Genomic DNA, 16,481 nt, shown 5'->3' on the forward strand with positions numbered 1-16,481 from the left:
ATAAGTGTTTCAATGTATATTGGCTCCTGTGGCGAATGAGATTTCTAAGCCAGGGTGGCTTTTGCATCCACCCAATGGCAGTTTCACTGTCTTGTACCTGAGCTGACACTGGGGGTCGGGAGGAGGGGCACAAAGAATGCCTCATGGATGGCTTTGGGAACTCCACTGAAGAGAAACTCCTGATGCTGGCAGTACTGGCATTCTGTGTGGAATTACTTAGAGCCTTCTAAGTGAACCTGATGTTAAATATAGCCCATGGTAGTCCTGTAAGTCAGAATGTTCAGTAGAACCTAATAAAGGCTGCTTTGTGAGTATTTCTGGATGTTTCCAATGAGCAGCCTTGTACGAGTGTGTTTCTATAGAATAATTTCCTGGAAGTAAAACTACTAGATTAAAGGCAATGACTATTTTAAATTTTAAGAAACATTACCAAATTACCTCCAAGATGTTACATCAATGACTATACTTCCACAGTTCAATGCAAGAATATCCATTTCCCTACCAATGCTGGCTGTCATCAGCCCTTTTCACTTCTGCCAATATTTGACAGGCAGAAAACAGTATCTTGATCCATTGTAATTATTAGTGAGGCTGAACATCTTTTCATATACCTATTGGCCTTTGTATTTCAAGCCCAAGCTCCTGACAGAACACCCTGTCTCCTAAAGGGCAGGACCTCATCATATGCTTCTTTGAAAACAATCTTCAAACTCAATGCAACAAAACTGAACTTATCCTATTTCCCTCTGACCTGCCTTTTCTCTAGTGTGCTGTGCCCTGTCTCAGTGAAATGCCCCCTTGATTCCTCCCTCTCCTTACATCCCTATCAGTCTATCAGTTACCAAGTCCTGTGGTTTCTACTCCTTCTAAACCAATCTCAATCTCTCTCTCTCTCTCTCTCTCTCTCTCTTTTTCTCAATCCTCTGCATGCTTCTTGTCATAATCCTGGCTCAGGCCTCATCTCCACTCCCCTAAAAACCTGAAATAATCTCCCAGGTTTCCTGGCCTCCATCTTCTTCTTATCTTATAATCCACTCTCCTCACAACTGCCACTGAGCTTCTCTATTTAAAACCCTTCCAAGGTTCTCTTTCACCTGTAGCACTAAGTCCAATTCACTCCCGGTCCTTGATAATCCAGTCACTGCCAATCTCTCTAGTTTCATTTGTCCCCCACATGCTTCCCTGGCAAACATACAAAACCTCTTCAGTCTTCCTGATCAGGTGCTGCCATTCCACATCTGCTCCAGCAGCCAGAAATGCCTTCTTACCTTCTAGTTCCTGAATCACTCCTATTCATTTTTTTGGTCTCAGCTTAGGTGCTCCTCTTCTCAGAAGTTCCTCCTGACACTCTGGCCTGGCTTGAAGTCCCACATATATGCTTGCATAATATTTCCTGATTCTCTCTTTCACTGCTCTCCCCTCATTCTGCTCTAACTATCTGTATCTGAGTCCATCTCTCTCACCAAACCACGAGCTCACCAGAGCAGGACTGGATGTACTCATTTCTAAAAGCCAAATAGTCACATAGTCCTAATACCCAGCAGGGGTCGCTGTGGATTTGCTGAATAACAGAAGGCTTTATGCTCCCACAGGAGCACTTTACAGGCTTAGAAACATTTTTATACACCCATCTCATATGAGCCTGCGAGGTATCCTGCAATGGGAGGAAAAAAAGAAGGGAATTACCCCCATTGACAGATAGAAAAGTAGCAGATCACAGAAAAATGTTCTAAGTAGGTAGCGCCAGAGCAGGACTGGAATCGAGGTCTTTATGCTCTCCAGGACCCAGCCTATTGTACCCCAAAAAAGAGATGTGCGGCCAATCATGGATGGATAGATAGACAAATCCTCAGACATGTAAATGGCTGTGCTGGCTAAGAGGAGGAAGAGAGCTTTCAAGAAAGAAAAAGCTTACCTAGAGGCAGCAGGTTTTCTGAGGCATTGATATAAATCACAGAATGAAAATGCTTGAAGTCATTTTCCTTAGCCTGTAGGAAAGCATTTCAGGGAAAAAAAAAAAAAAATCGACAAGATTAGTTCCCTGCCTAAAAGCCTTGCTGAAGCTTCAGGGCCACCATCAGAAGGAACAAAGACCTAAAGGAATAAGGGACATCCTTAGCACAAGAGCAGCCACTTGAGTGCTGTAAGCGTTTTCCTGCTTTTTTTCCACTATGAAACATTTCAAATGTACAGAAAAGTATACTGAATGACACTCTGAAGACCCATATCACCACTATCCAGATGTATGTATTTAATACAGCTGAATATTTTTCTGTCTTTGCTTTAAATTTCCTTAAAGAAAATATTATATAGGGTGAACCACCACCATTACCACCCCATCCATGTACCCCCTCACTAATCCCATAACAGCTATCCTGAATTGGAGACTATCATTCCCATAGTTGGTAGTTTTTGTTTGTTTGCTTGTTTGTTTGTTTTTGAGACAGGGTCTCACTTCCATTGCCCAGACTGGAGTGCAGTGACACAATCTGGGCTCACTCCAGCCTCGACTTCCCCAGCTCGGGTGATCCTTCCACCTCAGCCTCTTGAGTTGCTAGGACTGCAAGCACACGCCACCAAGACTGGCTATTCTTTTTTGTATTTTTAGCTGAGATGGGGTTTTGCCATGATTTCCAGGCTGGTCTCGAACTCCTAGGCTCAAGTGATCCACCCGCCTCAGCCAAAAAAAAGAGAAACGCAGTAGAAAAATAGACAATAGATAAATATGTTAGTATACAGAAGAGGAACTTGAAAGGCCAGCAAATACAGGAAAAGATATTCAGTCTCATAAGTAATCAGGAAAATGCAGTGCCTTTTTACAATAATCACTTTTCCCAAAGTGCTAGGATTACAGGTGTAAGCCACTGCACCCAGCTCCCATACCTTTTTTATACTTATATTACACACGTGTGTGTGTATCTATCAACTATATATAATGCTAGATACAGATAGTAAAACTTTACATTAAATGCAATAATATTGTAGGTATCATTCTGCAACCTGCTTTATCACTCAACACTGTTTTTGAGATTTACCTGTGTCGATACATGCAGCTTTTGAAATTTACATATGTTGACAGATGTGGTTCTAGTTCGGTTTTTTATTTTTTTCTTTTCTTTTGAGACAAAGTCTTGCTCTGTCACTCAGGCTGGAGTGCAATGGTGCAATCTTGGCTCACTGCAACCTCACCTCCTGGGTTCAAGCAATTCTCCGGCCTCAGCCTCCCCAGTAGGTGGGACTACAGGTGTCTGCCACCATGCCTGGCTAATTTTTGTATTTTTAGTAGGGACGAGGTTTCACCATGTTGGCCAGGCTGGTCTCAAACTCCTGACCTCAAGTGATCCTCCTACCTCAGCCTCCCAAATTGCTAGGATTACAGGCATGAGCCACCACGACTGGCCCCAGTTCAACCATTTTAATTCCTGTACAATATTCCATTGTTTGAATATATTGCAAGTTTATTCATTCCCATTTAGTCTATTTCCAAATTTTATTACAAACAATGATGTAATTAATATTCTAATACACACCTCCTCATCATAAGAGTTTCTTTAACGATATACTCCTATCAAGCTGTGGGGAATACACAGCTTTATGAGATGGTACCACATTGTTCTCAAAAGTAGTTAAAACAATTTATAGTCCTACCTGCAGTGTATGAGAAGTTCTATTTCTTTAAATCCTTACAACTGGCATTACAAAACTTTAATTTTTTCCAGTCTGATTATTATAAAAAGGCACTGCATTTTCCTGATTACTTATGAGGCTGAATATCTTTTCCTATATTTGCTGGCCTTTCAAGTTCCTCTTCTGTATACTAACATATTTATCTATTGTCTATTTTTCTACTGAGTTTCTCTTTTTTCCTATTGTTTTGTAGGAGCTCTTGACATATTCTGGATCCTAATACCTTTTGGTTATATTACTTGCTAATATCTTATCCTAGCCTCAGCTTATCTTTTACCTTTGTTTATGGTAACTTTTGTTAGATAGATATTTTTAATTAAATTTCACAGACATTTTCCTTTATGGTTTAACCACAAAGCTAGCAAGCATCCACTCATCCCGTGGGTCTCAGCTAAGCTACCGCCCTCTCCAGGGTATGTTTCCTGTGTAAGGCTGAGTCAGGGGCCTGTCCTCTGAGGTCATATTCAGCACTCTCGTGTTTCTCTCATTGGCTGCGTTAGCTAGTCCCGTCTAACTCCATATCCATCTAAGCCCAGCCTCCTCCCTCCCTACTGGACTATATGCTCCAGAGGGTAGGCAGTGTCTGAGCCACCTCTATACCCTCCAGCAAATAGCACAGAGACACACCAGGCCTCAGTAATGTTTGGTGAGCAGGTGAGTGAATAAGTAAAAGAAGAACAGATGGTATCCAATGAGGGGACTGAGCTTTGGCCAGCCATGTTGTAGCCCTCACAAGCTGAATTGACAGAGACCTCTGAAATCTTCTTCTACGACTTTGTCTCACTGTTATATGTGAACTATATATTATAATCTCCAGGACCATGTGCTGGCCTAGAATGGACGGCCTCTTAGCCACAAGATGAATATATTTCTATGGCTAACCTGTCCCGAAGTAACTCAATTCTGAAAACATGAGTACTAAATGAAGTGAAGCAGAACCCTGTTAAAGGAGCGGTCTGCTCTACCACAAACTTGGCCATTCTGTGGGTTAGAGCCTCTACTCTATGGTTTATACAAGTAATCTCTCTTGGTGTGCCACAAAAGCCTACATGCCAAAGATGTATGTTATAATATCCCGTATACACACTGGCTAATGGTGGGTAACAAATATGGCTCCAAGCTGCCTATAAGCCAACACAAAGAAAGAAACATGATTCATTGCATGAGTCACAGCACCTGTAAGTTAGGAATGAACCAGCTTCTTGGGAAAACCATTACAATCCCTGGCATTGAAACAAAGGAAATGTCTTTTGTAGGCTCTTGTGATGGGAACTCAGTGTCACACAATGAATTATGTACCCACAAAATTACATGGCAAATTCGAAGCCAGTTTCATAAGGCAATTTTCTTTTTTTTTTGAGACAGAGTCTTGCTCTGTCGCCCAGGCTAGAGTGCACTGGCACGATCTTGGCTCACTGCAACCTCCGTCTCTGGGATTCAAGCAATTCTCTGCCTCAGCCTCCCGAGTAGTGGGATTACAGGCACCCGCCACCATGTCCAGGTAATTTTTTGTATTTTTAGTAGAGATGGGGTTTCACCATCTTGGCCAGGCTGGTCTTGAGCTCCTGACCTCATGATCCACCTGCCTTGGCCTCCCAAAGTGCTGGGATTACAGATGTGAGCCACCGTGCCTGGCCCATAAGGCAACTTTCTTTAATTCATGTCAAATGGGACAAGGACAGTATAAAATTTGTAGCAAAAGTTTGTGTCTGAATATTGTTTCTACCCAATAAATCCTTGTCTGACCCTCCTCTCCCTCCTTCTATGTGACCAGATTTCCAGTCCCTATGGACTCTGGAGGTGCAAGAGACAAACCACAACAGACAGGTACGCCATCTCAAGTCTGGCTCACCCCAATCACATCTTTGCTGGCAGACCTCACCTTGGAGAACTTCAGGCCACTGACATTAACAGTGCACAGATCTGATGGCTTCCTCACACAGTGGTGCTTTAGCTGGAACATAATACAAAGAGTTGGCTCTTAAGGCCCCTACAAAGTTTAATCTATTATCGTTCAGTCTTCTCTTTTTGGGCAATCTTTTATACTTGTCATAATTTGTTTGCTTGTTCATTCATTCATTCATTATTCATCCATTCATTCACCAAATATTTACCAAACACTAAATTGGGCCATATGCTTTGCTGAAAACATTAACAAACTTCCTTCTAATCCTAACTAAGCCTTTTGATATAAGTAAGATTATCTCCCCTTTTTAATGAGAAAAACAAGGTTAAAAGAGGGAATGTGCCTTGCCAAAAAATGGTACCACAGTTACCAAGTGACAGATCTTACTAATCCAAATCTGTAATCACTAAACTCTACGCACTTTTGACTACCATATGTCACCTGACATAATTTAAAAGTCAGAGGTAAATTTTAGCTTTGGAGCTTCCATTTATATTTAATCAAACCTCATTCTTTTTTTGCTAATTATTTATTTATGGTACCCACTATGTTTAGGCACTAAAAGGCATTGGGAAGACAATGAAGAAAAAGCAGAGACACTCCATAACCTCATAGAGCTTACAGTGTCATGGGAAGCCAAGTAGCAAGTATGTATTTATAAATATGATAAATATTTTAAAGGAGAAATTCAAGATGCTATAAGAGATATAACAGGAGGTCCTAACCTCAGTCTGAATGAGGAAATATTTACTTGAGGAAGTAATATTTCAGAGACCTAAGAGTTAAATAGGTCTCATGAAAGTGGGTAGTAGGGATTATGAAGTCTACCAAGGCAGGAAAAAGCAAGGTGCTTCTGAGAGGATGAAAAACAAGATAAGGTTAGTGAGATGGCCATTAGATCATGAGTCCACGCTGGCTCTACAAAGGAGCGTGGATTTTATACTACAACAAATGGAAAGCAGATTTTTAGTAGGCGGCTGATAGTAATTTTATAAAAATTGTAACGTCAGCTACACATAGACATATCAGACAGATTACATCACGTAGATGAGAAGACAGGAGAGGAAGGGGAAAGACCAAAGTACCAGATTGGTTAATTACTTTCCTAATAACCACTACTCCTTCCTTGTTAAAGAACACCAGTGTTATTCACATTTCTCCAAATGGAATGTTCTTAAGCCACAGCTCCAGGCAGTAAGTCTTGATCTGTATAAACCAATCATGGAGGTCTCATTCCCCTAACTCATAACTGTTCGGACATGAGATATAGGTCTAGATAATGAGATACTGGCTGCTTGGGGTTGGGGAGGGGGACCGGTTTTGGAAAGCATTTTCTTACTTCTGAAAAGACATTAGACAGTAACAATCCCTTCTGAAAAGACATTAGACAGTAGCAATCCCTTCTCTACCTCAGGATGTTATCTTCTGTATGTGATGACCAGAATTGCTGCAGCCATCTCAGGATCATGAAGGCAATCAGTCCAAGAGGACAAGGTAGCATGTAAAATGGCACAGTAGAAAGACAGAAGAAACCCAAGTCTTGCAAGACATCATTAATCCAGTAAACTAATCTACCCTAAACAATGCCTCTGGCTTTTTAGGTGAAATAAAAGCATCCTAATTGGCTCACAACAGATAGAAAATGTTTGAATTAGTCCAATAAGAGATGATGGTGGCCCAGATGAGGGTCATGACAGTCAAGACGAGAAAACAGATTTGAAAACTATTTTGTAAAAGTGCCAGGACTTGGTAAAAGTTGGGGTGGGGACAGTGTGGGAGAGGCAAATGTCAAGGAAAACCTCAGGTACTGGCTTGGCGATGGGGTAGATAGTAGTGCCAACAGAGACAGTAAAGTAGATACTGGAAAAGAGATCTGTTTTGGGATTTGGAGTAGGAGCATTGGTGCTGTAATTCAACTGTCAGTGAAACATTCAAGTGGAACCATCCAATAGGCAGAGTGGATACCCCATAACTCTGAGAAACATCCCTATTGCTCCTGCCTCCCACAGTGGCAAAAGTCGTATTTATTGAATGTGGGAATGTATAAGTATTTGGAAACAATGGAAGAAAAAAAGGCCACTATGGGAAGTGTTTCTGCCCCTCCTATTATTATTTCAGTCCTCCTCATTCCCAATGAGAAGTGGACATAATAATGAAACTGATTCCACAGGACTGCAAAAAGCTTATACTACCCACTTGAAGTGAGATGAAACCAACAAAGGTCTCTTTCAACATCTGATCTATGGAAACACCCATCTCTTGGGAACCACAGCAGAATCTGGAAACAAAGCAGGCAGCCAGGGAGTTCTTAGGGAGCTGTAAGAAGTGGACGGCACATTAATATTGATTTACAAAATAAATCCTTCTTAGCAAAGCCACTGAGGCATTTCTCAGAGCAGATGTGAAACTACCTGGCTGGTTTCCAACACAGCCACCCCAGTCCTCTTTGTAAAGCCTGCCCCGGGCACTGAGTAGTATCTGGTCAGCTCCCCTAGCTTTCAGCCAGACACTAAAGTCAAAGGACAAAGGCTGTGGGAGAGCAGGATCTCCCCAGTCCCACTCGATCCTGTAGAGATCGCCCCAATGAGCAGAGCAGGAATCTCTCAACCCTACTCGGTGCTGGAATGCAATTTTCAATTGACTGTTTCCCCTGACCTGCTCCTTTGCCTCTCCAACTTAGTAAGAGTTTTTACCTCATATAATGTAAAAGTACAGGCTTTGGAGTCAGTAGACCAGAGTTCTAATCCTGGATCAGCCATTTACTAGCTGTGGAACCTCAGCCAAGGCAAATTACCTCTTGGAGCCTCAGTTTTCCCAACTGCCCAATGGCAACAACACAAAAGGGATGACAATACCTATCTCACTAGGTAGCTGTCAAGAAAGCTTCACATGTCAAGAAACTTTTGGGTCTCTTCATTATCTCGGCTGTATTCAATTTGCCAGTATCACTCTAATAGTTTGGAGTAGACTGGGGGTAGTTGTGCCAGAGCAGGGTAAATCCTTCCCCACTTCCTCCGCACCCTAGCTAATGTGCCGGCCACTCCAGGATGCATTTATTTTACTCTCACCAGAAAAGCCTGGTCCAGGATACGTCCAGGAAGGTCCATCTGATTTTCCCGCCGAGACCCTTTCTTCCCCCTGAACTCAAAAGAAGTCACCTTCAGGCTTTCCCGACGTTCAGCTTGTGCTCCAACCAAACCCCTGGGCTTCTTCTTGAGGTTACCTTTCTGAACCACTAACCAGTGTCCTTGGCCTGTTGAGAAAATTAGAACAGTGAAAAGGGGAAAACTCCAAAGTTACAACGAGTACAATTATAGACTTTGTTTATAATACTAAAACCCAATCTAGCTTCTGATTACCTAACATTCACCAGACACAGGACTGCAGCTGGGGGTAGGGGAGATATCTACTTAGGTGTGTCATTTAATTGACCTCCAAACCCAGTGAAAAACATGTTACTGTCATTATTTTATAGATGAAAAGGCTGCGACAAAAGGAGGTGGAATGACTTGCCCAATTCCTTCCTTCACATTTTTATCTCCAAATTCTATTATTCCTTCAAAAACTAAGATCAAATATTTCCTGTTCTGTGAAGTCTTCCCTTTTGCCCCTCAGTAGAGCTGATTGCTCTTTCTCATGCATGCCAGTTACTCTTCTACTGGTCATCTCTTGAGGAATGCCTAATGTGTGACCTCAATTCAAGGGTTCCATCTTCCCAAACCTCTATCAGCATACAGAAAAGATGCTGTTAGAAACTCAGAATAAGAAAATGTAGGACAGTTTGCGTTAAAAAAAAAAAAAAAACCTAATAATACATGTCTACTGTAGAAAGAATTTTAAATTGTGCATAAGCAAAAAGAATATGAGGTTCACTAGTAAGCCCACCAAACAAAAATCGTAACATATTTTGGAATCTGTTCTTTCTTGCATCAGCAGTTTATTTATGGCATGGTATTCATTGCAATCTATAATTCTTTTATTTGTTCACTTATTCCTTGTCTCCCTCTCTAGACCGGAAGCTCTGGAATAGCAGGGACTTTATCTGACTCATTCATCTCAGTATTCCCAAGACCTGCACAGAGCTTACCACATTGTGACTGTTGCTGAACAAATGACTGAATGAACTCTGTCCTATAGCCCCTGCCCACACAGTCATCCATTCCTATCTTTTCTGAGCATCTACTTTATGCTGGGAACTGGGAGTATGAGAATGAATAAAAAGGAAGCCCTAACTCAAAGGAGTCATAATAATATAATACATAACATCTTATATACAATAGTATAATAATAATATAAGGGGTGCTGTGGGAACAAGCTTTGTGCCTCTAACCACTGGCTATCTTCTGGGAAAGCCCACTATCCCTGCCTCAGGGACTTGCCCCAGCTCATAGAGCACTGCTGCCCATCCTGCTTCTTGGATGCAGTTCCTGTCCTGTATCTCATATGAGCCATTTCCCATTTCCATTATGGGACTGATACTCCAGTTACCCCATTTCACAGGGCTGCCTTCATCTGGGGCATGGACTTTGCTTCTACTTTATCCTATCTTCATGTGCCTGACTGCTAGGGACCTCAGCCTGAGTTGGTGCCAAAATCCCTAACAAGGCCAGAAAGGAAGGCTCAGAGCATGTCAGGAGATCAACAGGAGAAAAAAGAAACTATGTAAATATCCTGTTTCTCATCATACTTTTACTCACTTATTCTAGTATCCATGATGGTTAATTTTATGCATCAACTTTGCTAAGCTATAATATGCAGTTATTCAATCAAACACTAATCTAGGTGTTGCTGTGATGGTATTTTGTAGATGTAATTAGTATTTACAATAAGCCGATGTTAAGTTAAAGAGACTATCCTTGATAATGTGGGTGCCCTCACCCAATGAATTGAAAGACATTAAGAGCAAAACAGGTTTCCTAGAGGAAGAAGAAATTCTGCTTTAACACAACAACTTCAGCTCCTCCCCAGGGGTTTCCAGCTTGCCAACCTGCCCTACAAATTTCAGACTTGCATCCCCCACAATCACATAAAGCCAATTCCTTAAAAAAAAAAAAAAAGTCTACCCACCTACCTATCTCCTACTAGTCCTGTTTATCTCCTACCTGTTCTGTTTCTCTGAAGAACTCTAATGCAACATCCTATAATGGTTCTTACCTACAAAAATTATTACTGTAGTGTTTGAATAGTGACTTTCTATTTCCCTCATTCCTTCTACATTTTCTAGTTGGAATTCTACTATAAGAAAGAGCTGGCTGGGAGTGGTGGCTCATGCCTGTAATCCTAGCACTTTGGGAGGCTGAGGCAGGTGGATCACTTGCCGTCAGGAGTTTGAGACCAGCCTGGCCATCATGGTGAAACCCCATCTCTATAAAAAATACAAAAATTAGCTGGGCATGGTGGCAAGTGCCTGTAATTCCAACTACTCAGGAGGCTGGGGCAGGAGAATCACTTGAACCTGGGAGGCGAAGGTTGCAGTGAGCCGAGACTGTACCACTGCACTCTAGCCTGGACAACAGAGAGAGACTCCATCTCAAAAAAAAGAAAAGAAAGAGCTATTTTGTTTCCCCCACATATTTACATATTCAAGTATTCATTTATATTAGTAGACTCATGAATATTTGTTGTTCCATGGTCTACAACCTAATTCTGCCATTATTTATTTCATTGCTCAAACTGTCCCACCTTTGGTGATCTGGAGCACCTTCAAGTCGGCTGTGTCCTTTCAAGATGCCCCATTATTTTTCTGAGCACTTCTTTACTTCTGGCACCACAAGATACTCCAACTCAACTTGTATTTTTTCTGCCCTAGTCCTGCAAACAGCTATTTCTCCAAGAAGCCTATGCTGTTTTCACTGGAGAATGGTATTTAGAAACCAAGATGTAGATACTACGTATGCTTTTTGCTGCTGAAGTGTCATTGCTGTCAGTGGACTGGGAAATACACATATGTACACTAAGACATATAAATATATACAACTATATTTATTTCTGTAGCTATCCATCTTTGTGTGTCTGTGTGTGTGTGAGAGACAGAGAGAGAGCGAGAGAAAGAGAGAGAGACAAAGAGATAAACTATGAGTTCACACTGATAGCTCCATTTGAAGGTGTCTGATAGGTAGGTGGCCAGGGAAAGTCTCTGTGTGAAAAACAAAATCACTGTAGAGAAGCAGGAAGGACAGGCAGGAAGAGAAGGTTCTTCCAATATTCCATCTACAGAGTGACCAACAAGTTACAACATCTGGAGTAAACAAGGTGTACTTCTCCTTTGCCCTACCCTTTCAAAGCAACTAATCCAATCCAGAGAACCCATACTTAGTGTTCCACCTATAGGGTTCTTATTACGGCAATTCCCTGCTCCGGGGAATTTTTTGACTAGATAAATACTTGAAAATCTACCTAGCAGAGTCAAATTTAAGCCATTTTATTTAGGAGTTTGGCAGACTATAATCACTCACCAAATAAGAAATACAGACAGGAAGACAGCTCACAAGAGGATGGGTGCTGAGGACTAGGGTAGTCAGACATTTATTGGAAGAAGTAGAAGGAAAGCTGGGATTTGTGTGATGGGAAGAGTTTAGCTAACAAGAATGAGGGCTGGAACATTCAGGGCAAATAAAAAAGCTATGTGAAAAGCGAGCACCGTAGAAGAGAGCGTAAAGGAGGAAATGGGTTGTCGCAGAGGATAAGAGCAGGTTAAACTCAGAATGACACAGAATGCCAGTTAAAGGAGTTAGCAATGAGAAGTAACTGAACAGAAGGGCACTGTGGTTAAATGTGCACTTTAGAAGTCCCACGGAGGCTACTAGGACTGGAGGGGGAAGGACTGGGTAGAGCAGGGAACAGTAGCGAAGGGGTTGGAGAAGAACAAGTAGCTGTGAGATGGTCTAAAGCAGGAGCTAGGTATGAGGAAAAGGTATCAACTTGAGAAGTCACCTGACCTCCCTCTGGCACGCGAAGCAGGTTTCTGGCTGGAAAGCAGTTGTTCAGGTAAGGCTTCCCATCATCCAGCTTGTAGATTCCTGAGGAGGCCATCTCCCTGAACGCCAGGCAAGGAAAGCAAGGAAGCAGAAGAGTGAAAACACACAGCGGAGCACTCTTACTCCAGTGCAGCTCGTGAGCCCACCAGGACCACCACACCCTGCACACACCCTGCCTCTGACACCTGGAGGCCCCACTGCCCTTGCTTCAGAAATGGGCTGGCTGTTTATATGAAGAGGGAAACAAGACCCTGGGTTTTTCAGTTCAAATCAATCCTAACCCAATGGAACCCTAGAAAGAACATGGTCCTCGGGCTTAGATAGACTTGGTTTGAATCCTGGCTCTGTCTTTCCTTGCTCTGTGACTGGGCAAGTTACTCTACTCCTCCGAACTTCAGTTTCCTCACCTGCAAAATGGGGGTTATAATACCTACCTTAAAAGACAAATAAGTGAGACAGACAGTGCCTGATATATATTAAGTCTGTGCTAGATGTTTTCTTTGTTTTAACAGAGTTCGGAGAAGAAGGGGCTCACATTTTAGAGACAATAGTGTACAAATAATGAGACTTGAACTGGATAAATAGTATTTGGGGGATGAATTGAGTTTTCTGATAGACAGAAGGATAAACATTCCAAACAGCAAGGGCCACAGGAGGGCATAGTTGTGCACAGTAAAGAAACAATGTGACCCAAGAAGGAGAGGGATGTATGTTTGGTAGTCTTGAATAATAAAGTTGGATAGGAAGGATGGTGCCTGCTCCTGGAGGGCTTGGGGTACCAGCCTAGGAGCTCAGGCTTCATCTTGTAGGTGACTGGGAGCCATGGATAATTTCTGAGCTGGACAGAACCATAATCCAAGCTGTGCTTTAGAAAGAGAGATCTGACAAAAATAGTAGTAGGTGAAAGCAGCACCCAGTGGCAACTGGGATTGCGGTTAGGGGAGTATTGCAGCAACCCAGGGATAAGCTGATGAGAGTTCATGTTAATAAACTAAAGAATTAAAAAAAGAAGGATGGACAGAAAAAAAGAAATGAGAAAGGGAGGAACAGAAAAGAAAAAGAGGAGCAAGACCAATTAGAAGTATGAGCATTTCATGTGTAGACACAGCCTAGGCAACACAGTGAGACCCTGTCTCTACAAAAAATTTAAAAAATTAGCCAGCATGGTGGTACATGCCTGTGGTCCCAGCTACTCAGGAGGCTGAAGTGGGAGGATCGCTTAAGCCCAGGAGTCTAGGCTGCAGTGAGCCGTGATCATGCCTGGGTGACAGTGAGACCCCATATTAAAAAAAAAAAAAAAATGTGAGGACAAAGGAGGACAAGGCCCTGGAGGATCCACAAAAGAAAATAATTTTAGAGAAGTAGGAGAACTGGGAGGTGGAGAGTGGGAGCTGCCAGGTAAGCCAAGGTAAGAGAAAACTCTATGAAAGAGGCAGGGAAGTCAGGCAAGGTGAGAACCGAAAATAGGCCATGAGAAAGTAGGAGGTCAGTTTCGGAAGAAGGGTGGAGTTAAAGTCAGACTTTATGTATGAAAGAGTGAATGGAAGGCGAGGGAATACAAAACGTGAATATAAGCAAGTTTTTCAAGAAGCTTGACTGTGAAAAGGAGGAGAAAAGCAAGACAGCAGTGAGATGGAAGGTAAAATTGAGAGATGGGTGAATATCTGGGCCAGTGCTGGGGGAAGGTGCCTAAGGAACACCTAGGGGGATATGTGCTATCTCTCAGAGTTGTGCAAATGCAGTGTCAGCACTTGGCCTCCACCCTTGTCCTAGCCCTGGCGGACAGAGTCACTACCGAGAATAAATTCCAGAAGCTCATTGCATGGGTTCAGATCCTAGCTATGCCACTTACTAGCTCTGTGGCCTTGAGCAAGTTACTTTTCTATGCCTTGGCTTTTTCCTCTGTGAAATGTAGACAATAAGTGCACCTACTTCATAGGGCTGTTTTGATGATTACAGGAGAAAATGCCTTAGTATCTGGCACATGGCTAACTCATGCTGCTCATTTTCCACTACTATGCTATTAACAGGATGAGAAAGGCTTGACTACATCTGTAGCCTGAGAGGAAGGAGCCAGTAGGGGAGGAAAGACTGACAATGCAGGAGAGAGATGGGCAGACCTGCAAAGCCATCCCTGAGAAGGCAAGAAGAAGGGCACCCAGCATCCAGGGGAGGGGTTCCCTCACTGAGGATGAGAGCGGGCAGGCTCCCTCAGGGACAGTTGTGATGGGAAACAGATCTCAAATATCCCGAGTGTTCCATTTCTCTAACACCTAGAGAATAAAAAAAGCACAAAAGAAATAACCTTCCATTTTCTATCTGCTATGGGGTGGCTCCCAGAGACTCACCAATACCAATTTACAGTGAGTCAGAAATTCTTTAGGGGTGTGTGTGTGTGTGTGTGTGCACCCGTGCATGCATGCACATGCAAAAAAGTTGGAAAGAGAATATAGTTCTGACTAGGGTATGACTCAGTCTTTTCTTCATCAAATTATTATTCTCTTCAGAGAAACAGGCATAAAAACGGTTCCTCAAAGGAATAGATAGCCCTAATCACAACTGCACTTACCATTTGTCATTCACAGATTGTTCACCACAGTCTGATGTCAAACCTTGGAAAAACCTACATTTTACCCAGGACTTGCAAACACAAATGGTTACAGGAGTTGGGCAGGCCATGTGAGTGAGTGAAGAAAGCTGGAGGCGAGGGGAAGAAAGTAGAAGGAGGGTGTGTGTGTGTGTGTGTGTGTGTGTGTGTGTGTGTGTCACAGAGAGACAGAGAGTGCACATGCTCATAGAGGCAGCAACTAGTCAGCTCTTACCAATTGCTGCCATGCAGAAACCTAAGTCATTGTTGCCAGATCTTCACATTTTTTTCAAGGAAAGTCTGCCTTATATATGAAATCTCCTATTTGAGGGTTGGCAACTAATTTGCCATTTTAAAACAATGTGCAGGCCAAACCAAACACCAGAGAGCCAGATTCAACTCCAGGCTACATTTGTTTTTCTGATTGATCTTTTTTTTTTCTTTTGAGACAGCGTCTCACTTTGTCACCCAGGCTACAGTACAGTGGCACAATCACGGCTCATTGTAGCCTCAACCTCCTGGGCTCAAACAATCCTTCTACCTCAGTCTCCTGAATAGCTGGGACTATAGGCACACGCCACCATGCCTGGCTAATTTTCGTATTTTTTGTAGGGACAGGGTTTCACCATATTGCCCAGACTGGTCTCAAACTCCTGGACTCAAGCCATCCACCCACCTTGGCCTCCCAAAGTGCTGAGACTACAGGCATGAGCCAACACACCCAGCCTGATCTTCTATTTTCATGGTGTGGAAATTTAAACAATAAGTCCCATTCAATAAAACAAACTCCAACTACTGGGATTTTCAAATTCAACAACACACATTTCCTTTTGTCTTGAAGATGCACAGCACCACTTAATGCAACGTGAACATACTAGTTCCAGCTCCTCTTTTCTTATCCCATACATCTAACAGGTCACTGAGTCATGACAATTTGAACTCAGAAATACTGCTCCAGTGGTCTATTTTTCTCCATCTCCACTGTTTTCATTAAATCATTCATCATCTCCCACCTAGAATAGTACAACAGTTTTCTGACTAGGTTCCCACTAAACATGAAGGCCAGATGCCTAAGCCTGTTCTTGAAAGTCCGTGGAGTCCTATGTCCTAACCTTTCCAGCTCCAGTTAGTTTTACCCATTCAGGCTCACAGTGTCATCTTCCACTCCCAAAACAGATCATTCACACGTAGTCCTCCCTGCCTCTGTTCTTGGTGTTCCTTCAGCCTAAAACCCCCTTCTCCATCTCGTTCACCTGGTTGACCTCATCCTTTATGATTCAGCTCCAAGACCACCTCAAAGATTAAGTTTCTTTAACCTCAAGCT

The 16,481-nt window shown here is 42.6% G+C and overlaps 1 protein-coding gene across 2 annotated transcripts in view; it reads right to left on the reverse strand.

Annotated features, from left to right (window-relative positions):
* Nucleotides 1-16,481, reverse strand: part of XRRA1 (X-ray radiation resistance associated 1) — a 116,793-nt gene that overhangs the window by 94,174 nt on the left and 6,138 nt on the right. The window contains exons 3-6 of one of the 2 annotated variants that reach the window (XM_008020148.3): nucleotides 12,532-12,629; nucleotides 8,662-8,846; nucleotides 5,570-5,641; nucleotides 1,916-1,988 (exon numbers count right to left, since the gene is read on the reverse strand). In XM_008020148.3, coding sequence (XP_008018339.3) covers nucleotides 1,916-1,988; nucleotides 5,570-5,641; nucleotides 8,662-8,846; nucleotides 12,532-12,625 — 424 coding nt within the window. In that variant the 5' untranslated portion in view covers nucleotides 12,626-12,629. The remainder of the gene's footprint in view (nucleotides 1-1,915; nucleotides 1,989-5,569; nucleotides 5,642-8,661; nucleotides 8,847-12,531; nucleotides 12,630-16,481) is intronic. The other variant, XM_038005467.2, reaches the window with a different exon arrangement.

This window comes from Chlorocebus sabaeus, chromosome 1, assembly GCF_047675955.1.
Source record: "Chlorocebus sabaeus isolate Y175 chromosome 1, mChlSab1.0.hap1, whole genome shotgun sequence".
Classification (NCBI taxonomy): Eukaryota; Metazoa; Chordata; class Mammalia; order Primates; family Cercopithecidae; genus Chlorocebus; species Chlorocebus sabaeus.